Source organism: Bactrocera tryoni, chromosome 2, assembly GCF_016617805.1.
Source record: "Bactrocera tryoni isolate S06 chromosome 2, CSIRO_BtryS06_freeze2, whole genome shotgun sequence".
Lineage (NCBI taxonomy): Eukaryota > Metazoa > Arthropoda > Insecta > Diptera > Tephritidae > Bactrocera > Bactrocera tryoni.
The window spans coordinates 8,005,993-8,031,522 of NC_052500.1; the positions used below are offsets into that span (position 1 = coordinate 8,005,993).

General features: G+C 37.4%; 2 protein-coding genes across 4 annotated transcripts in view; one reads left to right on the plus strand and one right to left on the minus strand.

Annotated features, from left to right (window-relative positions):
* Positions 1 to 308: 308 nt before the first annotated feature.
* LOC120768995 (dedicator of cytokinesis protein 9) overlaps positions 309 to 25,530 on the minus strand; it is a 70,460-nt gene continuing 45,238 nt past the window's right edge. Inside the window, exons 2-14 of one of the 3 annotated variants that reach the window (XM_040095829.1) lie at positions 21,047 to 21,163; positions 19,630 to 20,222; positions 19,378 to 19,563; positions 19,187 to 19,304; positions 17,958 to 19,125; positions 17,623 to 17,873; positions 17,206 to 17,541; positions 12,046 to 15,135; positions 11,831 to 11,977; positions 3,954 to 4,164; positions 3,602 to 3,890; positions 3,301 to 3,527; positions 309 to 723 (exon numbers count right to left, since the gene is read on the minus strand). In XM_040095829.1, coding sequence (XP_039951763.1) covers positions 701 to 723; positions 3,301 to 3,527; positions 3,602 to 3,890; positions 3,954 to 4,164; positions 11,831 to 11,977; positions 12,046 to 15,135; positions 17,206 to 17,541; positions 17,623 to 17,873; positions 17,958 to 19,125; positions 19,187 to 19,304; positions 19,378 to 19,563; positions 19,630 to 20,222; positions 21,047 to 21,163 — 6,756 coding nt within the window. In that variant the 3' untranslated portion in view covers positions 309 to 700. Of the gene's footprint in view, positions 724 to 3,224; positions 3,528 to 3,601; positions 3,891 to 3,953; positions 4,165 to 11,830; positions 11,978 to 12,045; positions 15,139 to 17,205; positions 17,542 to 17,622; positions 17,874 to 17,957; positions 19,126 to 19,186; positions 19,305 to 19,377; positions 19,564 to 19,629; positions 20,223 to 21,046; positions 21,164 to 25,530 lie in introns of those variants that run through there. The other 2 variants (XM_040095828.1, XM_040095830.1) reach the window with 2 other exon arrangements.
* Positions 6,828 to 9,541, plus strand: LOC120768997. Its single transcript, XM_040095835.1, has 4 exons — positions 6,828 to 6,848; positions 6,936 to 8,848; positions 8,909 to 9,077; positions 9,256 to 9,541. The coding sequence occupies exons 2-4, from the start codon at positions 7,215 to 7,217 to the stop codon at positions 9,322 to 9,324; spliced, it is 1,872 nt and encodes a 623-aa protein (XP_039951769.1). The 5' UTR covers positions 6,828 to 6,848; positions 6,936 to 7,214; the 3' UTR covers positions 9,325 to 9,541.

Consider the following 25,530-nt stretch of genomic DNA (forward strand, 5'->3'; position numbering starts at 1 on the left):
TATGTGTGTAACAAAATTTGTTAAAATTATATTAAAATACGGTTAAGTGTTTTGTGATTTAAATGCAATATAATTTTTTATATTTTTAATATAATATATTTTTTTTTAATTCTTTAATAATAATCATCATAATATTAATAAAAATAATAAATCGATCACTATTTGCTCAAAAATTAAAGCAAAGCACTTTGTTAAGGCTAAATGCATGCTGAGCCTTAAATATTAAAAATCTAAATGTATGTATGTATAAATAATTAAAGCAAAATACATATAAATCAAATATGTGGCAATACTACAAACGCTTATTGTTGTTGTTTGTGTACCAAGTATGTATATCCTTTAATATAATTTTATATTCATAAATATTTTATACGCCAAATAACCAAAGCGCTCCTGCAAATATTTGTTCTAACTGCATAAGCACATACATTGCTGTGTTTCTGTGTTTGTATCGGTTAGCTATTTTGTTGTACTTGTTTTGAATTCTTATTCGATCCTCGTTTCGTGTGCTTGTCCTTTAACTATTGTGTTTGGCTTACATATGCAGTTTACTTATGTTCTACATATGCGTGTCAATTATGTTATTGTTGTTGTAAATTCATTGAGTCGCATTTTTTGCTTGTAATTGTGTTGGTGTAATTGTATGGGTGTTTGTTGCTTTTTATTGCATTACTTGTGACTGTGTGGCTTTTATTATAAATTAATACACTGCAAAACCAAAACCTAGAATTAGAAAAAATCGTAAAACACATTAATGAAAATGTAATGAATTGGACAAAAAAAACATATAATGTAAATAAATTGTGCGTTAGTGAGACAGACATTAAGAACGGGGTGTTAGCGACTTATGTTATATTAGTGTTGGTAGAGGAAAAATTGAAGTTTAATGGGGAAGCCGGCCTTAAATTTAGTTGAGTTATTAATTATAAAATATATTTTTTACAAAATCTTACAAATAATTTGTTAAATAAATATCAACAATTGATAGAAATAATTTTTGGAAAAAGGCGGTTCGAGCAGACTACTGCCGGAATGACGGTAGAGTTGCATTTGAAAGAGTTTACACCACTTAAATGAAAAGTTCGAATGCTCTTCTGTCTTGAATTTAACTATATAACATTGTTACCTCGACTATAAACGTATAAACACCAATAAAGAAGAGGATATAATCTTGTGGTTGATGTCATATGTTATTTTTGAAAAAAGGGAAATGGCGCATCGTAAATGGTTAATAATAATTCTTCTCTTTTGGATCTAATGCTGCGCCGTTTCCATATTAAAAAAATAAGTAGCATTCACAATTTGGCTAAACTACATTTTGGATTAAAAAAAATTAAAAAAAAAAAAAAAAAATAATTAAAAAAAAAAAAAAAAAAAAATTAAAAATAATAATTAAAAAATGAATTTTAATTAAAAAATTAAAAATTTAATTAAAAAATTGGAATAAACATTGATTGTCTAAATAATTTAAAATTAAATAAAAAAAAAATTAAATAAAAAAAAATTAAATAAAAAAAAATTAAATAAAAAAAAATTAAATAAAAATTAAATTAAAAATATTAAATAAATTTTATTTTATAAAAATTGAAATCTCAATTTATAAAAAATTTAATTTTTAATAAAAAATTGAGAAATTAATTTTTAAACGCAAAATTGATAACCCAATTTTTAAATCAAAACTAATCGCAGCCCTGCTCTGAAGTATACTAAATATTTAATTATTGTATGCATTAATATTTAATATAATATTGTTAATGTTACTTATACTAAATTAGCTAATTATTAGATAATAATCTTTGGCTTGATTTTCAATAAATGCTTTAGCATATCATATGAATTTTCTAAACAACACTATTGCTCTGCTTTTCGGTGATTATATAACGATTATGTACTGATATCATTAAGGGGTTATATACAGTTAGAATCGATTGTTTTATTTCATTTTCTTAATATACATATATTTAAGAATACACACAAAAATTTTATATCGTTCCGGAGAATATTTTCGAAGTTATACGCAAATTTGAAGAGGCGTTTCAAAGTGCTTGAGGCCAAATTTTAAACGCGTTTTTCTCAAAATGGTGAAATGGTGTTTTCAAAGTCGATGACCAAAATTACTCGAAAACGGCTAAACCGATTAGTCTCAAATTTCTAACAGGAGCTTCGTAAATATATTTGCTAGTAATTAAACGAAGAATTTTTCTCACCGATAAATATTTTTTTATAAATAATTTAAGGCCGAAATTTGGTCAAAAATCTATTCTTTTTCGTATTTTTTGAAAGCAGTTCTCGGGGATCAGCTGTGATTATTTTCCAAATAAATATTTTTAGTAATACTAAGTCTTAAAATACAGTTGAATTCAATAAATTTAGAGGTTTTCTCAGAAAAAAATCTGAAAAATTCGCTTTTTCGGCCTTCTAACTGTATGTAACCCTTTATATAATACTAATTTACTGCATAAATTGCACAATACTTAGTTCTGCTTTAAACACTTAGAAGTCAAAATGCATAGAAATAGTTAGGTTATATATAAGTAAATGCATATAAATTATTTTTAAGTATGACATAATTATATAGTTTATGTTTGGATAATACATATATACACATATATGTATATATAATATAATTATAATTTTTATCTATATACATACATATAATAATTTTCACTAAAAATTTACGCAAGAGAAGAATTAAATTTATAATAATTATATATGGTTTAAACAAACACTCCAACATAATAGCCCATCAACATTTTCGCACACCTTAAATAGTTGTTTGTGGTTAGTAAAGCACATACATAGAGACACATAAATCCATTAATAATTTGTATTAATTAATCACCATTAGCCGACGCTCCCAAAGCCCCGAGAAAAAGCATTGCATTGGCGTGATAAAGTCTAAACTTGGTTGCCATAAATCAAGCGTTCAATCAGCAGTTTGTAGCATACATACATACGTTTATAACGTGCACCAAACACCTGAGTGAGTGTTATAAAGCCGCACAACTCACATAGAGAGCACACACACACAGCTTTTTATTTATTACTAATAGTTATTATTTTCTTTAGTTTTTTTAGATTTTTGATTAATTTTAGTTAGGTTAGTTGCTTAAAATATCGAAATTCTAGTCAAGTTAGCTTTGCTATAGATTTTTTTAACTAAAATTTACTAATACACAACATTCGTATTGTGTATATATGTATGTGTATATGTGTGTGTGAAGGTGTGTGCATTTGTGTGCGTTGATTTTTGATTTGTTTTTGTTTTTTAATTTGTATTTAGCAAATTTTAGGCAGTACTTGAATTTTGCGAAGCGCCACTGATTGCATTAAACAAAGCCATGCTATTGCGTTGCCCGCTCGTGACGCTATCATCCAAAGGTTGAAACGGCTCACCGAGTAGCTCGCTGAGCGCCTGACACAGTTTGCGATAGTTTTCGGCGAGCGCATTGTGATATTCGGCTTGATCGTTGCTGATCATGCGCGCGTTCAACTGCAGGGCCGTATTGCAGACCTTAACGAAGTCTCTGCAAGATGTAATCACAAAAATATATACCTATATACATGCATACCGTTATTTGTTTATATGCAATTCGCTCACCTGAAAATGTCCTTTAAATCTTCCACGCGATCTATGGAGAAATTGCTCACTATTTTGGGGTCCAAAAATGCTTGCGCATAGGCGAGTGGACCGGCATTGACGGTGACGGCGACGCTACCTTGCAGCCGCAACTGCAGCTTCTTAACATCGGCTGGCGGCAGTATGACCTCTTCGAGTTCTGAAACCTTCGTTTGCATTTCGTCGATCGCCACCTCTATGGGGCTCAGCTCGATGATTTCGCGTGACTTTACCGGTATACGTTTCAGCACGTAGGGGAAGGAGTAGGTGGCTGTTAAATGCAGAAGTTGGCATTAAAAAAAATTATTGCGCATTTCTATGTACATGGACTTACTTTTGATGACCGTCTTGCGCTTCCATTGCTCCTCGACGCTGCCACGCGCAGCACCGGATTTCGTGAATGGTGTTTCGTACATAAAAGTGTCGACATCGTGATTTTGTTCGAATTCGTTTAAGCGCTGATCGAGCTCTTCTTTGCTGAAGAATGGTATGACGTGAGTGACTTGGATGTAGGCCAATTTGGCGTCGAGCGCATTAGGATCCACCTGGAGACAGGAAAAAAACGGAAAGTTCAAAAATCCTTGCATTAGGGCTACTGGAAGTACTGAACCGATTTAATTAATCTTTAACAACATGCCATGTTGTTATTAGGAAAAAATATAAATAAAATGAATTACATTAAGATATCTTATGGATTGAGTGTTATTTAGGTAACGTCAGTTAAAGGCACCGAGGCCCGGGGACTTCAAACTTTTCATTTTCGAGCAACCGAGACTCAGCTACCATTTATTTACATATTTGTCAATTAAATATCTATGAGTAGCCATAGGTATACAAATTCCCTCCTTTCGAGAGTCTAATTGTAGAATTGTGTCTGCTCGGGCTAGTTCATCTGCTTCACAGTTATCAGAAATGTCACTATATCCTTAAACCCACGTAGGTTTAACGTGAGATGGGATGTTAGATCCACCAAAAGATCAAGGCGTTCTCTTACTATCTTTGATGAAACTCTAACAGACTTTAGTGATTTAAAAGCCGCTTGTATATAAAGGATGATCCATTTCGAGGTTCCCTACTTTATTAAAACAAAAACCCAGAAACTTCAAATTTAATGGCGAATGTTTATAAACATTCGACAGAACATTCTTTACCATTTATTTTTTGAAGATTATCTCTTTCAATAAATTTTATCAATTCAATCTTTTTCCATCCGTTGGGTGCAATTTTCGATAACTCGTTCGAGCATTTCGGCTGGTAACTAATGAATGAGACTCGTGATGTTTTGCTCCAAGCCTTGAATCGAAGCTGGCTTCTGCGCATAAGGTTTATAGGCCCATAGGAAAAAGTCTAACGGTGTCATATCACACGATCTTAGTAGCCAATCGACCGTCCAAAAACGTGAAATTATCTCCTCACCGAATTGTTCTCTCAAAAAAAAAAAAACATTGATTGATGCGATGTGTGGGAAGTGGCGCCGTCCTGTTGAAACTAAATGTTGCCGAGATCACGAGCTTCAATTTCAGGCATCAAATAGTCGGTTATCATGGCGCGATAACTGTCAGCATTGACGGTTACGTTTTCACCGACATCATTTTTGAAGAAATATGGACCGATGCTTTCTTCCGCCCACAAACTACACCAAACCGTTGTTTTTTCTGGATGAAATGGCAGCTCTGGGACCTCTTCAGGTTGCTTTTCGTCCCATATGCGGCAATTTTGCTTACCCATTGAGCCAGAAATGGGCCTCATAGCAGAACAAAATTTGACTCGAAAATGTCGGATTTTATTGGAACTTTTCAAGTTATAGAACGAAGCGATGTCGCTTGGGCAGGTCGAGCGGCTTCAGTTCTTGCTAAGCTACATTTTGTACATTTTTAATTTAAGATCTCGACGTAAAATGCGCCAAGTCGTTCCATACGTCAGTCCGAGTTGCTGCGAACGGCGCCGAATCGACTCTCCACGGTCTTCGTGTACACTCTCAGCTACGGCTATATTTTCTTCACTGCGTGCTGGACGTGGTCTATTCGGTCGAATATTATCCAATAATGAATGCTGGGTCTCAAGATGGGTGATGGTGTTGCGAATAGTATGCTCAGTAGGCCGATTATGTTGACCATAAGTTGAGCGAAGCGCGCGAAACACATTCTTTACAGAACGTGAATTTTCGTAATAAAGTTGAACGATTTGTAAACGTTGTTCAGGCGTAAGTCTTTCCATGATGAAATGCCAAACAATACTGAACAAAAATAACATGACAGCTTGACTTACGCGCGTTCTGTTAAAAAAGAAAATTTAAAAAAGTACCTCTACTTGGATCACCCCTTATATATACATAAATTCTTTGTTGTGAGCACACTCCGTTTGGAAAATACTGCAGTGATTTACTAGACTTACTATGTAGATAGCCAGAGTTTGGAGGAAAAAGAAGACGCTGAACCCGAAGTACGGAATTTTTATATAAACCTACATACCTATCCACTTTAGATTAAATTTAATGTTTCTGGAGTTTTGAAGCTTAATTTGAGACTGAGTTGCATTGTTTTATATTTTCGATAAAAATTTTTTCTCAAGTTATTGCTTGTATGGATTGACGGATAGACAGACAGTCATCCGGTCATCCATCCTGATGTATTTTCTATAAAAAACTCTATTTCTATATCGATTAAATCAAATTTGCTCGGAATATTGTGGCATCATCTAAGCGAATACATATTGATCTCTAATAAATTAAAGCCTGAAATTTGCAGTAGGAGCTCTTCCATTTGTGTAAAGCCCCATCAGAGATACTTTCATTTTCTTTTTGATTCGAAACATAACCTCTATTTGTATATGAAGTTTTTATCATCTTTTCAAAAATAAGAGAATATTTGGCACACCCTGTATATTGACTATATTTAAAAAAATAATAAATATATTTAATAACAAAAGGCCAAATATGTGAAAAATATGCAAATAAAATAAACTTATTAGAGACGAAGAAACTAAATTCAAATATACAAAAAAATTCTAAGAAATGAAATCAGTCCAGTTATAAACACTTCGAACAACCCCTATAGAACATATACATATTTATAAAAGTATACATATATACATTGTTTTTATATGTAAGCATGTAAATAAAAAAATTTTTAAATCTCTACGAAATACTGATACCTTCGCACATATAAAAAAAAAACTGTATTTTCAATTACTATGACAACTTTGCCACAAGCATCATTTCACAAATCTGGTAAATACATATTTTCCCGAAAGGAATTAATTTTTGGGTTCGAAATTTGACAATATAATTTTTAAATTTCTACGTTTTTTACTTCAGTTTTAAATCCTATAAAATTCGTTTTAAAAACAACAAAACCAGAGAACGTATATTTTCTGCTTTTCGACGACCGATCAACACGACTGCCGAACGACCAAAAAAACGCGCAAGAAAAATCAACGACGACAGTCGACGAAAAATTTTCACAAAACCTACCGGGCAGTCAGGAAAGTCTTTAAAAAGCAATTGAGACACGGCAGAAAAAGCAGAAACTTAGTTAGCAGTGAATTTTGACTCGAAGCAGTTTACAGAGGTCGCCGAAAAAAAGTAGATGGTAAGATGCAAACAGCCGCCGATATGCCCATAGAAATGACAAATAAAGAAACAGAGCAAACAACCAAGCTGCCAACGCCGATAAGTGGCACCATTATTTCCACCAATGGACTCAAAATCACATCCAGGTTGAATCCGGACGCCAAGGAATTCTATCCCTCATATTTATTGCGACAGAAAATTATGCGAGAAATTGGCGACGTCGGCGGCGGTAGTGTGCTGACGCAACCGCTACAGCTGACGCATAATGCAAATGTTTTGAAGGTTATAAAAATCGACGGTATAACGGGATCAAATCCAATAGGGGCAGATGTGAATGCGCTGAAGAAAAAAATAGATGATGTTAAAGCAAAAGAAGCCGATGCAAAACCAGTTGTGGACGAAATAAAAGCGACGAACGTGGGAGAGCCAGTCAAAGTCAATAGTGACAGTGGCACAGGCCAGGATGTCGAATTGAAAGAAGAATTGAACAAGAAACAAGAAGGAGCAGTGGTATTGGCAACTAAAGTCACAGTTGCGCAGTTGAACCTGGATACCGCAAAAACAACGAAGCCAGTGGAAGAAGACGTAAGAGGCTCTGAAGAGGACAGCACAGACTTTGAGGATGCCGAGGGAGAACCGATGATACAGCCGGTGAGCGCACAAGCGAATAAAATACAACTAAACCAATTGGAATTGAATAATGCTGAGACAAAAGCGACCTGTGACAAAAGAGAGACGCCTACTATACGCAACAATAGTGAGATTGGCGAGAACGTAAGTGATGAAGAGAATCGCGAGCAATACTCCGATCAGAGCTCCAATGAAACACTCAATGAGTTCAAGTGTAAAGAAGACACCGAATCCGTTGAAGTTAGTGAGCTGAGCGAAGAGAATGAACTAGCCGAAGAAGAGGCTTCGCATGAACTACCACAAATCCTAGAGGAAATAAAAGAGTTCAACAGTTTGTGCGGTGATGGTGATGGCGATGTGGAATGCGAAGCGGATGGTATATGTGAATGTGGTGGCATAGGCGATGGTGATGTGCCGCCAGAACATAATACACTGCAACCACGACAACAACCAAGCGACAAACCAACAAATGAAACGGATATTGATATAGCAACAGGTGGCAGCACCGAAACGCCACTGGAAACACCAAATGAGGTGTGTAAGAGCCTGACTAGTAAGTCACACCTCGGCAAGGTTAAGCTACTCAAGGAGAAGGAGGATAAGAAGAAGACTGAGAAGCGTACTACATTACGCAAATTGGCGAGCATTAGTTTGAGCTTGCGCGGCAAGAATAGCGCACATCACAGCGAGAAGACGTCGACACGCAGCAGCTCTTCGGTGATGACGCGCACCAAACGTCTCTCGGAAAGTCTACACAATCTCACCATGGGACACAAGCCGAAGACGGATAGCAAGAAGACAGAGTGCAGCAGCCGCCTATTGCCGCGCAGCGCCACCAACATACCACGACCACCAACAGCACGCGCACGCACGACTCTTAGCCGGGCAACAACCGAATCCAATGGCATGAATTACAAAGCGCCGAAGACGCGCATAACCAGCAGCGTCTCAACCGCCAACCATAGCGCCGCGAAAGATACCACCTCACTCAAATCGGTGAGCTCAACAGAGCAAAGTTTAGCTGCAAAGTAAGTGAAAACACATTGCAGCATTTTATAAAGGCTAACTCATCTTTTTTCTGCTTGCAGAACCACCACACACCCGGCCAAGAAGTCGCTCGTCAGCAAGTCGTCAAATGCCGCGCTTGAAAAGTCCGGCATACCCACTGTCACAGCGACCAAATCCAAGGATTCGGTGGGCAAAGTACGTCCGCGTGGCACGCATGCCTCCACCTTGCGTCAAAATGAGGCGCAAAAGGTAAGCGCATCAAGAAATAATACCTAACCTCACTTTTTATTTGAATTTGTGCTGTATTTTTCTGTGAACTTTGGTGCTTCAATGTGTTATTTTGTATTTTCATTTTATATGTCCATGCCCCGCAAATCCAAAACCCACATGTTGCGTAAAACCCTGGCTGGTCGGTGTGCCTGTTCAGCGTCGTAATCTATTTCCGAACGATGATGTCGAATCAAATATTGAATTGTCACAATTTTTGTTTAAGTAACGTATCTTTTAAAATATGAAAAAAAACATATATATTTTTTTAATTAAACAATTGCTAAATGGAAAACCCAACACAAGTGAATTGTTGCGCTGTATTTTGGAGAGATCAAGCCTTAAGCTTATTTTGTTTGCCTTTTTGTTGTTGTAAATATGAAGCAAGCATCAGTGCCAAAACAATGAATGATAAATGTAAACTATTGAAAATATATCTGTAAATTGTAATAAATACTGGTACATATTTTAACAACAACAAAAGTCGGAGATTTTTGGAAGAATTGTATAGTTTCTTCAGCAAAAGTATGTGCAAAAATTTTGAAATTTTTACCTATATTCCTTTATTAAAAGATGATGCTGGAAGATCTATTCCTACAACAGCCGGTTCTACGTTACCAGAATTGATCCCGATTTTAACCGGCCAAGGGCTGTTTTTGGGAGATCTAATGCTTTTGGATCGGTAAATATTAGATTAAGTTTGTCATCACTGGAGCAACTCCTTGCAGCTGGGTTGTTCTTTATCCTCCTGACTCCTGCTGTCATTGAGTCCAGACCGGGCCAGGAGGAATTTTTCTGCTGCGCCTGCGATAAAAAGTTCCATACAAACTCCACCTCAGGCATTATATATACAATGGATGGAGCCATCTTAAGATCTACTCAGACCTTAAGTCACACCGGGAGTGGACCACGAGTTACGTGGTCCCATGCTGCCAACGCACTACTGCGACATTAGCCTCTACAGTTGTGCAATCTGCACCAAGTTCGCGCACTGCGCTGCCACCCGACCCGAAAAAAGGACCCTACGGTCCATAAAAGCTCAAACAAGCAGCATGACTCCCATTCTGATCAGGCATCAAGACAATCTGCCGACCAGACTTTGAACTCAACTAACTTCAGACATGCGCTGGTCGCCATTCACATTGGAGCCATAAACACCTTTACCGACTCCTTCTCAGTAAATGGCGTACTAGGAGTCAAACCACCAACCATTGTAGACGACGAGCTCGAGTTGCCGTGAGATTCGAAAGGGACCCTTGCGCAGCTTTGTTCTGGATAGTGTAGCAGTTCAAACTCCGAGACTGATCTCCTTGCATGCTAACCCCTCCGCATCTGGAACCTCTCAACCTATGGTACGACTCCGTCGAAACAGCACGTTACCTGGACCTACCGTTAAATGACCTCGATGACAACTTATCTGAACCTTACCACCCTAACGTGGACTGTCTTTGGAACAAGTTATGTATAGTCGAATGTCTCTAGTTTCTGCTTGTGGAAAATAAATACAGAACATTGTCTCAAATCCGAATAGTTATCGAGATTTTATAAATTTATTTCCATTTTGTCAACTATAAATGGAGATAAAGGTAAAAAAGTGCGGATGGAATAAGCATAAGAAGGAAGAATTAAGACCTGAGTGAGAGATATAGGCTAAACCGTTCCCACCACAGTCGGATTTCCGGCTACGTAGAACTTGCTACGAACCCGGATTTTTTATCCCGTTGAGGACTGTCAACTCGGCAGAATTCTGCCGCTACAACAACAACAACAAATACTGACCAAACTCCATCTCGACTATCATGAGTTCAAGATGGTTCTATCTTTTGTGAACTCCATACGTATGTAAAGAATCACCAAAGCATGTCGAGGATATGCTAAGAGTTTATGGAGTATTTCAGCGTTCAGAGTTCCTTTCTATGCAAAGGAAATATTTCCAAAAGCTAGGTTAGTCTGCGAAATGCAAGAAAATTAAGAGAATTTTTGTTACTAAAAATTGAGGGTGTATACCAAGAAGTTCCAAAAAAAATGTTGGAAACGACCGATGTACCTAAGGAAGGAATAAACACACAAAACGATATAACGTCCCGAAACGTCGCTAGTAAACCGATCTGAAATTCTTTGTCGGAATACCAGCCAGCTAATATTCTTTTTTATTGGCGTGGACACCGCTTAAGCGCTTATTGTTTGGAGCGTGGAGCCATGTGTAGAAGATCACTCAAGTGAGGAAACTTCTCTGAGCGCCACAGAGGACAGAAACGGTTCTTTCACATATGGCTCAAGCAGCTCACGACTTCCGGTCTCAGATCAAGTATCCTCTGAGTAGCCAAAAAACATCCTTTTGAAAGCGAGATAAAGTGAGAAGACGAAACATACCCTCCCCAGGATTGTGTGCTTCGTTTGGGACCCGCCATGTAAAATACACTTTCAATGAAAAGAATAAAAAGCTAACTATATTAAGGAAAGGTGAAGTAGACTCTCTCGAGGACGATCGAAATCACCACGCGGTTATGCAGTTCCATGGATAGATTTGTACTGAAATCTCATATCTTCAAACCTTTAACAAGCTGGCGAAATTTCAGAGTTTAGTTTGATATCTGTTTGGTATATTCTTACAAGTGTAAAAGGTATTTCATAAGTAAGAAAAAAACCTTTTTTTTTAACTTTAACACTTTTCTTTTTCCCTGGATAAATTATAAAATATTTGTGCATATAACCGACTCAAATTTTAGACTTACCGGTGATGAGTCCATTATCATCTTGACCACATCCTCGCCGAATTTCTCTTTGTATTGTTTCGAGAGTCGCTCTGAAATCTCGCTAAGTGAGGTTAGTTTCGGTTCCTTGTAAACAAACTCAACTGCGTGATCATCTTCAAAGTACATCTGTTAAATAAAATAAATAAATCGTAAACACTGGCAGCTACAAAAAACTAAAAAAAAGTCTAGCTTACCATGCCGAAAAACACGACACGATAGAAGCGACCCAACATCCGTTTGCCCGAACGATTCACTTCGACGATTTTATTATAAGCTTGCATGAGATGCTCGTACGATTGCGCCAACTCGATATACGAACGATTGCGCTCATACATCGGCAATATGAGTTTATAAAGATCACCCAAGCACTCGAAGCGTTCAGCGCGATCGAGAAAATCAGCGCACTGCTTCAGCTGGTCCAACAACATCTGTTCGGTGTATTGCGAATCCTGAGCGCCTGCATCCAATTTCAAACCTTGCTCGTCACGCGGTATATTGCGTGATATCTGCTTGAAGGACGAGGCGCCCCAATTGATGTTGCAGCCACCACGTAAGCGTAAATACTCTGACATGAGCGCAGCGATGTGCAGGTGGCAGCAAGCCGCCTCCGATATGTTACCATTCTGCTCGTGATTGCGCGCCATCGTAATGAGCCATGTGTGGCGCAGTTCGGGTGTGGAAGCATAAGAGTTTGCTAGTGAATACTGTAGCTCGAGCAAGCGTTCGGGATCCATGTGATGGGCCTGCATTTGTGCGGTGGCCATCAGTACGGTGCGAACGCGACGCGTCAGATCTTTAACCTCCATTGGGAAACCGGTGCCTTTCATTGCTTTATCGCTATTCGCGTAACTGTTAATCATGGAGAGACTTTCCTGGAAGCGCGCGTTATTCAAACCGATCACATTGCCGATCATCTGTGAAACGGAGATGATCACTTGCAGATGCACACGTGTGAGTCCTTTGCGGCCGGTATATTCAAAGTTGCTACGCATAAGCAAATAGAGCACTGCGCATGACTCGTGGCGTATTGCGACTAGACGACTGTCACAACCCTTCAAGAGCTCATAGACCATTTGACCGCATAGCGTGGCGTTGCCCTTGAAGAGCGCTATTGAGAAATTGTTAATGAAAGCGCGCAGTGCGGCAAACACATGTTTCGACAATCTCTCCGACTGGCCCAGCTGCAGAAAACGCAGATAGACGCGTGCCAGCTGGGGCAACACTAGGCTGTCACACAATTTGTCACGAAAGTGTACGGCATACAAACCGAGACTATCGAGTATGATCATACCGATTTCAGTGGCCAAATTAGACTCGTAAAGCGCCTGTTGACTGCGCGCTGTTTCCTCAACAAGATTTTCACGATTCTGCGTATGATTAAGTGTACCCGATTCATGAGCTGTGCCATTACTATTAGCGGCTTGCTCTGCGCTAGGTGGCTGCATACGCGCAGGTAATGTACTGGCCTTGGCGGTGCGCGCGGCACGCGCCTCCTTACCATCGTCCGTTAAATTGATATGCTTTTTGCCCACGTAACGGAATTGCACCAGACACAAATCCAATATGCTGAGATAAGCCAGCGTTTCAGTTTCGGTACAATTCTGCCACCAGCCGATCATTTGATCTTGCGCTAAATGCTTGACCACAAATAGAAAACCAAGCAAGAGATCTTTACTCTCCGCCGTATTGAATTTATCGCAACGCGGTAAACTATTCACGCCGTGCATAAGATTAAGCGAGCGATTGTGTCCGTTGCGCATGGCTACGTCGGTCAAGTCGGTAACAGGGTGTCCATTTGTGACGGCGCCTAAAGTGGGCGTGTCTTGTGAATTTTGCGAATCGGAATTGAGCGTGTTTAGCGAACTCTCCGAGTTTCCATTTGCGAGCGGCGCTGTGCCTGGGTGCGGTGTATCTCTCACATAGACTGAAGCGCGCAGGGGACTCGGATGTTCAATATGCAGCGTCATGCGATTTTTCGAACGCGGCGTAGACGTTGACGAATTCAAGGCTGTGTCTTTGCCAAATACATAACTGCTGGAACATGACAAACGCTGTGTATACGAAGCCGAATCGGCGTAGACGTGACCATTTGGCGTTGCCACGCCAGACATATCGTCGATACGATGCGTGTTTTCTATGACAATACCCAACCAGGGCACATAGATCAGAGCTATGCGTGAGAGTTGTCCACGATTCTGATAGCGATCGTCGAGTTCATGCTTGGCGAGCAGATTTTTGAAGATGCGCAGCGCATGGCGTCGCACCGCGCTCGCTTCGTTCAGACTTTGTTTCAGCTGTTGCAACAGCAAACCGGCAAGAAAGTGTTGGCGACAGAACTCGTCCGAAAGTGTAAAGTGCAGCATCATTTCCGGTGGACGATTCTTCGGATTCAACACGAATGGCAAATTCAGCGGCACATAATGTTCGTGCTGACAAATCTCAGCCAGAAAGTCAAACTTAAACTCTTGCAGCGTACGCTGATCGCCCGGCTCAAACTGTTCCATATAATATTTGATTAACTTGAAGACGAAACCACGATCCATGTAGCTGAGGCAGCGACGCACGAATTGCGACAACGAACGATTCAACTGTTGCGTCTCCACAGGCAGATCTTTGTAGCGCGAGATCAGGTATGAAGTCAGCACTTTGATCAAACTCTCAACACGCGCTGGAAATTCTTTGGGAAAGCGTTCGTTCCGCAGCATACGTATACGTCCCGTATCCAATAGGTGTTGTGCCATACTTTTAATAATCAAATCGAAGAATATACCCGAATAATGCATAAACTTATTGACGATCAGAAAATCGGTATTGTGCGGATGCAGAATGGTCGGCAGATATTTGCACAGCTCACCGTGCACCGTACGCGACGTCTTCTGACTGTAGTAGGGCGCATGAAAGACATACTTAACATAGGCGCTGAGTAGTTCTTTGCGACCGGCCTCATCGATCAGCATGTGTATGATGTTGATCAGTAGGCGTATGATATTCAAACCGATCTCCTCCGACTGTGTGTGCACGAGTAGTGTGAACAATTCATTCAATACGGTTGGCAAGAAATTAATCAGCGTGCTGATATCGACCGCATGCGCCGCTTTGAGTATTTTACAGGTCTCCGATTCTGCGGGGAGCGCTGTGGTTTTGCCGCCCTCCAACAGTCTTTCGCAGTGAGCGAAAAAGTTATGCAAATGCTGATCGGCGGTCAGTACGGTTGAGTCCATGCGGAAGGCGACGCCGAACAGTAAGCGCTGATTGTCGATCCATTGTATCTCGGGACCGCAATTCTGCTGGAAATATGGTAATGTTTTGTAGACAAAGAATGGGAGATAGAAAGCGGGAGAAAGCGCGCAAGATGTGTCAGTGAGAGGAATACAGTGCGTATGGATACCAGGATGATCGTAAACCAAGCGTAACGATGATGAACGAGCACAAGTGTAGGTGTGTTTGTGTGTTCAGGACACCGAGGAAGCGTATGCGTGTTGATATTATGATTATATTTTAAATTTTGCGGATTTTTTTAATGTTTTTTTTTATGAATTTGGAATATACATATATTTTATTTATTTATTTATAATTAATTTAATTTTTTTATTAAAATATGTATGAGTAATTAAAATAATTTCATTTATTAATTTTTTTAATACAATTCGGGTTTCATTTTTTTTTTCATTTTTTTAATTTTGCAGTTCGAAATTTTTTGTATTCAATATCAATTAAATATAATTAATTTTTTTTCATTATTTTTCAATATAGTTTAATTATTTCATAAAGTAATAATAATTTTATAATAATTTATTTAGTTAATTATTGTTTTTTTTTTAATTTTTTGTATGTATTTTTTATTTTAGGTTATGTTATTATGTAAAAATAATAATTTTATCCAACAGCGGTTAATTCAATTTATTTTTTTTTTTTTGTAAAATACCATTTAATTTTAATTATTTATAATATTGCAAAACAATATTTAATATTTTTTGTTAACATGTATATTTTAGATGAGGTTTGTTTTTAATAATTATTTTAACAATTTTATTTGAAATTTGTATTTATTTTTATAAATTATATTGGAAAAAATACGTTTTTTTAAAATAATGTTTATTTTATTTATAATTTATTTGTAATTTTTTTTATTTATTAGAATTATAATTTTTTTGAAAAATTTTTGGTATTTGAAAATGAAATTTTGCAATGTTTTTTAGTATTTTTAATTTATTTGTAATTTTTAATTTTCGTTTAATTTTTATTTTTTTTTAATTTATAATTTAAAAATTTTTTATTTATTAGAAATTTTAGTTTTTTAGCGTAATTTTGGTTGTATGAAAACGATTTTTTAATAATTATTTTCAAAATTTATATAATAATTTGAGGTTTTGTATTTATTTTCATAATTTATATTAGAAAAAATATAATTTTTTTAGTAATTTTGATTTTATTTATAATTTATTTTAATTTTTTTTGTTAACATTTATATTTTAGATTTTATTTTTAATTATTATTTTTTAATTTTATTAAAATTTTATTTTTTTTGAGAAATTTTTGTTAAATAAATACGTTTTTTTAATTTTTTGGTAATTTTTATTTTATTTATAATTTATTTGTAATTTTTTTTTTAATTTAATTTTTAATTATATTTTTTTTTATTTTTTAATATTATTAATTTTTTTAGCGAAAATTTTTTTTGTATGAAAACGAAATTTTGTTGGTGTCGCAGCCAAATTAAAATATATTTTTTAATCCATATGTACACGCACAAGAATTTGAAGAAGCATGGAAAATATGGAAAAACAAGACAAAGAAGATCGAAGTGAGTAATGATGAAAATGAAAAAATGTGAAGAATATTTATATGTATGTATGTATATTTTTTGTTAGAGATAAGTTATGCATAAAACCAAAGAGTGAGAATGTGTGTAGGGATAAAAACAAAAAAATTGGTTAGTTCAAAATGCAAAGAAAAATAAAAAATACAAACAATATACACTACATGTATGTATACAAAACTTAAAAAAAAATATTAGAACAAAAACAAATAAAATACATTTATAGAATTGTTAAAAATGGTTTTATAAAAATTTAAAAAAAAATGTAAATTATTAAAAAAAATTAAAGCCAGAAAAAATAAATTATAAATAAAAACATTCAATAAAAATATTAAAAAATTTTAATAAAATATTAAAACAAATGATAACCACAAGGAAATTAAAAAAATTCAAATGTATGTGTTATATGTTAAACTTTTTCAAATATTAAAAAAAAAATAACAATTTTTCTAGTAATAACTATTTCGAACGTGAGCTCTTTAGCCACAAAAACAAAAATATATTTACACTTTAACTATGACTGCCACACACTTACCCCTTTGCCCAGGCCCAGCGGCTGTATCGACAAATAGCCCGCCGGTAGGGTCGCCGCCACAGCGATGGCTTGCTCTTCCAGATTGATGCGACCCTTCTGCAACAACGGCAACCAAGCATAACCGATGGGTGTTTCGAACGCAGCATTGGCATCACGCTTCTTGCCCAAATTACACGACACATGGTAGAAGGAGAAGAGCAAGTGATGTTCGGGGAAGAGTCCCAATGGCAGACGCATTTTCACCTCCTCATACCAAGTGGGTGTGGTGTGGTGATGCAGCACAGGGCAAGCGATTTGCGAGACTAGGAAATCATGACCGGGGCGACCGTAAATGCACTGCAAGTAATGCCAGAGGGGAAAAATAGTTTTCAAAGTAAAATTCAATAAACAATTTTTGGTTTTCATTGCGCTACACACCTTCAATGGCTTGCTACCCTCCTCATCCGAGTCGCGCAACTCCACCACAACGGTAATGTTGCGTGCGCGCGAAAATAACTTTTGACTATCGAATTGCAAGTACTGCGGATAGACAAATAAGTGATTGCAGAATGTTATGTAGGGATAGGTGTCGCGCTTGCAATTGCTTTGGAATTCGGTCAGCTCGAGCGTGGGCGGTTTGGGTGGAAATGTGAAGTTAGCTAGCGGCACTAAAGACTTAGTAAAGGAACCTGCGTGTGTATATATGTGAATGTTGTAGTAAGTGAGAACTACATGGCTGATTGAAAACGCATTATATGCACACACTCACTCACCTGACACCTTCTCCACCTCCTCAATGGTTAGCTTCATATAGCCCGGTATAACTGTGAGTTTGCTCAATTTATCGGGCTTTCGATATTCCGCCAGCAATTTCAACAGCTCCTCATCTTTCAACTTGTTCGCCTCCTGTCGGTAGATGGTCGTCAATTCGAATGTATTATTCTCCGTATCCAATTCGTTGCGGTAGAGTCGAAAAAGCGGTTTGGCCGCCCATGCGAAGGGCTGCCGATAGTGTCCTATGTTTTGCGCGTAATTACGCGCTGTTTTGTGTAATTTTAATGCGATCTTCGGATCGCGTCCAGTCTTCAAGTACGGCTCGGCCGCTTGCACTATGCTACCTTGCAGTATTTTCTCCACCTTCAGCACCAAGTAGATATCTGGATGTGGCGCTGTCACTGAGAATACCGCCTGACGCAAGTGCGCAAAGTGTTCTTTGCCACAACGCAGCAAATCTCCGGAGAGATTCTCCAGCAACGAGTTTTGTACGCGCACGCCATTGCTGCGCGCGCGCTCATCCTTCTCATCGGCGCGTCGCTGTGGCACACAACAAGTCGAGACGGAATTTGGCACTGGCGTCGTGGGCAGCATATCGCTGACAGAGTCATCGTTTACATTAAAGTAAAATGATTCGGTTAATTTTCGTCCGTTACGTGCATCATACAATGCCAAGCTGGTGATGTATGGTTCCACTTGGCATAAGTTTTCGCCATCGAGTCCGTCTGTGCCAGCGCACTGCAAGCGAAAACGTAAGCCCTTACAGGCAATAAATATGCGTTTGCCGAATTGCTCACGAAACTGATCGACGCTGTCGGTGCTTGTTGCTTTACCCGTCGTTTGGTAGCAGGCGAAGAGACGTCGGCGATGTTCGCGCCGCGCCTGCGCAATTGAAATGTCTGTTTCACGTCCGTACTTAATCAATTGCGGGTTCATGGACTGATCGAGGCCTTTTAGTGTGCCGAAGATGACTGTGCTGGTGCTTGGTTGCGGCGCGCGCTCCAATGATGCAACACGTTTATCCTCTTGAATCTTGTTTTGTTGCAACACCAGCGAGAGCTTGCTTAGCCAATCCTTGAATTCTTCTTCGTTTTCGGCAGCGAGCGTAAAGGACTTATGACCAGCGGTCATGCGTAGTTCGAAACAAAAGCGTCCACGTTTGGGATTCTGCAGACAAAAGAATTTGTTGGAAAATTATTGTTAAACACAGAAGAGAGAAGGAGGTTACCTGCACCACTTCCGTGCAAAAGTCCATGACTATTGTTGCTTTAGCCTCACCTTGCTTCTCATCTTTGTGTAATTCGAGTATGTAGGTGCCGTCCACTTCCTGGCGCAGATAGCAATACCTGAAAGCATATGGAGTTATTATAATGTATCTAACGGTTGTTTCAATTTAACTAAAGCAAGTAATCATCTCACCTCCTTTTAAAGGATTTATTGCCAATATTGACAAACATGCGATCCGAACCCGAGTCGGGACCCTTCAACAAGTATCCCTGCTTGGTTATCGAATCAGCTTGAGATCGCGTCATTTGTTCGTCAATACGATCCTGATCGGCATCAATCTCATACACTTCCTCTATCAAAGCCTCGGGTGGATTTATTCTGTAAATTTAATTCACATTCAAAATTAGAAACCACAACAACACCATTTGCATTGACAATCTTTACTTTGGCAAGTCATGGCAAGTGCCACCGTAAGCGCTATACTTGTAATGTATGAGATGATTCTTTGCACGATACGTATACAACGCTTGACGTGTGAAGCGCGTACATTCGGCGCGTGTACCGCCACCACTTCCATTGCTACTCATGCCATCCGCACCATCCGAGCCGTCCAAATCCTCATCTTCTTCGGGTTGTGCGAGTATATTCGATTTCAATGTTGACGATGAGGATGAATGCGAGGTGGAAGTCAGATTGCCACCAGCCGAGCACGCAGTTGAAAGCGCAGACTCATAGGATTCGTGTGAGGAAGTTGGTGATTTGATGGATAGCTGTATTTTTGTAGATGAACTCTGCGAGCTTTTTCTCGAGAGATTACCGTTTTGTACGTTTGCATTGGATTGACTGCTAATTTGGCGTTGTGTTGTCTTGGGACTATTTGTATGACTACTCTGGCGTGAAATGGAAGCACTACTTGAGCCGTTAGAGCTGCCATTTGTGCCACCGTGTAATGGGCAAATGATAGCTTCGTTCGGCGGTTCGAAACGGTCGATAATTGATTTGGTATTTGTGCGCTGTTTGCGAGGCATGACGATTTCCTAAGGGTTAAGAAATATAAGAATTTTCTTGATTTAAAAAGGAAAGCTAAATATTATCTTTAGCTTGTCTTAAGGTGGGAACATAAAGAAGCAATGCTAAAACAAAATCATAAAAGCAGCAAAAACCGAAAAACAGTCACGGGAAACGAGTCTGCCAACCAATATCTAACTATACGACTTTCATTCTTAGCGGTAGTTCTGAAAGTTCTAGACTAGTTAATAAAATTCATCAGGGTTTCAAAGACATTCTTTTGGGGAGTTGGGATTTTATGGTTCTGACAAAAGTTTCCTACTTTTGTTGTTGAAGTGATATATGTAGATCACTTCCCAAATTACATTTGAATATACTTCTGACGCGACAGTTGCTGGTCGGACATGAAATCCTGTTCGAACCAGGTACGTAGACTCAACTGTCTACAACAGCATCTTAACAGTAACAGAAAAATTGTCGACCTCTACCTAACTTGGACCATTTATAAGCTTCTATAGTTAAAACACTCGTCTACATGAAAGAGATACTGGCTGGAATTCGAGTGCTCAGATAAATGAGAGCAATCTGGCACGATCCATAAGGAATTTAATCGGTTGAAATGTGGACCCGTGAGCAAAAATGAAATAGTACTAGATTTATAAAGTTTTGAAGAGTCAAAATCAGAGCTAAAGAACTATTATTGCCTTATTAACCAACAGTGTGGATATACATATGTACGAGTTATCCAGGTCAACTTATTTGTTACAAATCTTTAAAAAATATCGAAAAAACCAAAAGTAGTAAAACCAGCAAGATACTTATAAGCTCTACGGAGAGAATACTTTAGACTTACCGACACATCGTCATTGGGATATATCAAGAGTTCTCGCTGCGGATCATTTTGTATTAGCATTTTGTTTTTCGCAACAAAGCCCTCAAAATCGATGGGCTCCACCACGTGCGATTTGTTCTAAAAAGAAATAGAAAAAGTAAAAAAAGAAAATCATTAACTTTTGGTTAAAATAAAGTTCACTTTTGAATTACAAAAAAATTGAAAGTTGACATCATCGTATTTGCAACTAATTTTACGAGCTGTCAAAGTAAATGTAAACAACGGAGAAGCATACAGATAAAGGTCACGGGATACGGCTATTACACACCCAAATTATTGATTTCATATAAAAACGAAGTCAAGGTGTCTCTTAAATGGAACCATTAAAGACGACAGCACAGTTAATTGCACGATATTATAATGACACGCAAGAAACGAAAGCAACAACACGAAGAAAAGAGAAAACAAAACCAAACAAAGGCCGAATTACCTTTTGGAAGGACATCTCGGTTGTAAAGAAAATGTTAAGAATTTCGCATTATCATTGAAAATAAAAGCGTAGGTGCGCTGAGGGAATGTTAAGTGGAGGAGCATAGGGCGTGATAAATGAAATGAGTTCGTGCCTAATTTGATGGGTGTCATGCGGATATGTGGCGCCGTGTTGGGACTATTTGTGAATAAAAGTGACTAACACTGATGGGTTTGAAAAATTAGAGAATTTATGGTATGGTATAATTTGTTTGAAATATATACAAAAATTTTAACAAGATCTTATTTTATGAAATTGTAGATAAAGTTTTAAAAAAGAAAGTAAATTATTTTATAAAATTTGAAAACATTGTAGGAATACATACATATGTATGTGTATTTGGTTAAAGAAAAATTCAACTATTATATTATGACAATAGTCCGCTATTGAATGGTTCGAAACCCAGTGTGATACATCACATTTGCCACTCCGATTGAATTATCTCTAAAACATTCTGAACGCACCATCTGCCTCTCTAGGTGAAGGAAAAAGCTAACTTCTTAGTTTATTTTTGACATACGGAAATGAAAAAAGTTATTTGATGCCAAGTCAGGACTATACGGTGGATGACTCAACATATCGATATTTTAAATGCCCAAATATGCATTGTTTCAGTCGATGTGTAAGACCTCGTATTGTCGTGCTGAAGAGTGATCCGTCTTAAGTGGTTGGTTTTCCTGATCTCTTGAAGGACAACTGGATGGTTCCCACATGTCCAGTTTTTTCCAAAAACAAAAAAAAAACGGGCAACTTGGAAGTGCTTCAGGCGCGTATAACTTTTGTTGGATTCGGCTCATTTGGAAACACTCATACAGTCGACTGCTGTTTACTTTCGAACTCATACGCGTAAATCCATGACTCATCACCTGTCACGATGTCATAGACGTATTTCGATCATAGACGTACATATATCGTATGTTTTAACATGGGAAAATATTTTTACAGTCAAATGTTCATGCATTATTGAATGTATGGCGGTCCTACTAACTAACTATAGCTACTAAGTTTGTCTCTGTCTTACAATAGATCACATAAAGATCTTGCAATATCAGTTTTCGTACAGCATCAATAGTTTTTGGAACAACAACTGATTTTGGAAGACCTTTACGAAATTTGTTTTGTAGTGATCTACGATCTCGAACGAATTCATAATTCCATCGATAAACACTGGACCTTTATGGAGCTTCATCGAAAAAAATTTAATTAAATTCATCGATTTACTGTTGCTGAGATAAACCACGTCGAAAGGTGTAAAAAATTTCGCGAAAATGTTCGCGATTGAATTCCAACCTACGTATTAACGGACTGGAAGCCTGTGAGGCATCTCTCTCTCTTTCGTTTTGCAGGCTACTTTTGAAAACTCGAAGACAGTTCAGGAAATTTCTCATACCCGTTATAGCATATTTTTGCTCTAAAAATATAATGGACTCTTGCGGTAAGACAAAACTTTTGCCAGTTAATGTACTGACTCAATAGTCGGGAAGATAGTGAGGAGAAATTATTTGTATGCAGTTTATGCTTTTAAGCAGAAAAGTATAATTTATCTACAATATATCCTCTAATACCGTTAGGCCAGACAAATTGACTACATTTTCATTTTTTTCTTATTTCTAATTCCTTTTGAAAATCGCATGAATATTAAAGCTGTCTAAATTTTCCTTTTCTATGAATCATCATTTATCTAGCTTTCTTCCATAAAAATGTTCGATACCCACTATCAACCAAATCAACCAATTTATAATCCCACAAAGGGATTGAGATTTATTTCAAAACAAAACGCCGGCCAACAAAAATACAAACACTATATTTTAATAGCCCACTTAATAGTGAATATGTTTTCGTTAGAAGCCCAAAAGCCATTTGGTCTGAAATCTCGGCAACAGACAAAATTTATGACTACAAATTTCCTGCCTGATTACCTTAAAGTGCTGAAATATGGTTGCTACAAATAAGTACACATACTTAAGTGTAGATTTTCGAAGACGGCACGCCGCTAAGTGATTGAACAAATTTTCAAAGGCAAAATAGAAACTGAGGATCCTATGAAAGCGGAATATTGAGAACAAAAAGATATCGGCGTGTAAAGCAAACAAGCAACCTTTGGCTGTCTGAAAGTGCTAGAGGCACAACTAATTGGAAAAGCACTACGCCGTGGAGTATCCACTTAATACGGTGCCCTTTAAAATTGGGATATCCGACTTTTCCTGCTTTATATGTACTTTATGTATATTTAAGTGCATTCAAATACATTGTATCATTATTATAATTTTTTTTTGAAACTTCAGCTAAGCATTTTCTTAAGGGCACATTTGCTTACACAATAGATGTGTCAATGCTATCTATAGGTCTTAAGAACTTAGTGCCTATAACTATGTACAATGTGTATAGCAGCAACAGCAACAAGCAGAAGAGTGCAATAGTTCGGTGTCTGTAAATAACCTTGACCGAATTTCCCAAAAGATTCAGCGTCAGCAGTTGTGTGTTTATATTATCTAAGCATTGCCGGTCGTAAGTTTATGTTTTTGTTGTGGATGTGTGATGTCTGTCGTCGTCGTCGGTCTCTTGTTGTTCACTCAAATGTTGCTATAATAATTTCCCCGAGTGTTTGAAAGCATAAAAATAAAGTTGTATATTTTGTCTAGTGAGCGTTAGTTTCTGTGTGTGTGTTTTTGTTTTTATAATTTTTAGTTTTTTGTTTTGCTTCTGGTTCCAAACTAATGAGGGGGCGTTTTGAATGCAGAATTTATGAATTTATTCTATTTCACTATTTTTCGATTTTTTTTTTCCTTTTTTTGATTCATACATTTTTTGTAATATTTCACCATAGTTTTCAAAACTTTGCTGGCGCATTTTAAAAGATGGCTGCGTCAGCAAACACTTTACTTTAAAGCTAAATTATACTTTTGCAATAGTTTTCAGAAAATACCTAGTCTCCGTGGAGTATGTTTGTACATGATATGGAACAAGTAAACTTATTTGGGAACAGTTCTATAAAATGTATGAAAAAAGTAAACGCCTCTAATAGAATATATGGTAATCTATAATATAAACTCTTAGTATAATGAAGAATGTTTCACCTAAACATTAACAAAGACATCGACTTCTGGTAGATATGTTTTCTATAAGCGAGTGGCAAGCGAATGCTCAAACAAATAAATTTTCCTTTAGGTATTCTACAACTCTGGTCTCAAAGGCAAATTTTCTTCGTTGAGAGAGTTCGGATGGATTCTTTGAGAGTTTGGATGGATTAGTTGTTCCACAATATTCGAGTATTTATTTATCACTATACTATAAGCCATGATCTAGAAAATATATATTTTTTCAGACCTTGGTATTTGCTGGACATTTAGAACTGAACATTGTTCTGAAACATTCGTTGTCTGTAGCCACAGTTTACGTAGATTGGTGAGTTAAACAATTTTTGTAGCTTAAATACGTTGTTAACATTTCGAATTTCTTTCCAGAAGGGAATTGTTCGAGCTTTCCTTTCTTAAAATAGAAAATAATTTCTGAGATATTTAAAACTAAGATATGATAACTTTAGTAAAAGCTCATAAAATAGGGCTTAAATCAGAGTTGTTAGCTGAAGCATACAAAAGCAACAAATAAAATTAACTTCGGCTACATCGAAGCTATGATACCCTTCACAAATAAATAAGTTACCTAGTGACATGTGAGATTTGCACCTAAGGCCTATTATTCTTTCCCCTCTGTCACATAGACCCACCCAGCGTATTGATAAATTCCAGTATAGATGCTATTGAGGCGATGTGATTCCTATACGGATACGTAGATCCCAGGGCCCTAAACCTATGTCTGAAGACTGCTGTGCAGTCAGACATCAGATGCTTGGAAGTTTCCGGCTCCGTCACACAACCGGCTGTTTGCACAAGAGGCTAGATCCATATCAGTTAAATATTCTTGAGCTCCAAGGCAGAATAACTCTTGGCAACTTCGGACTAAGTAGGCAATTGAG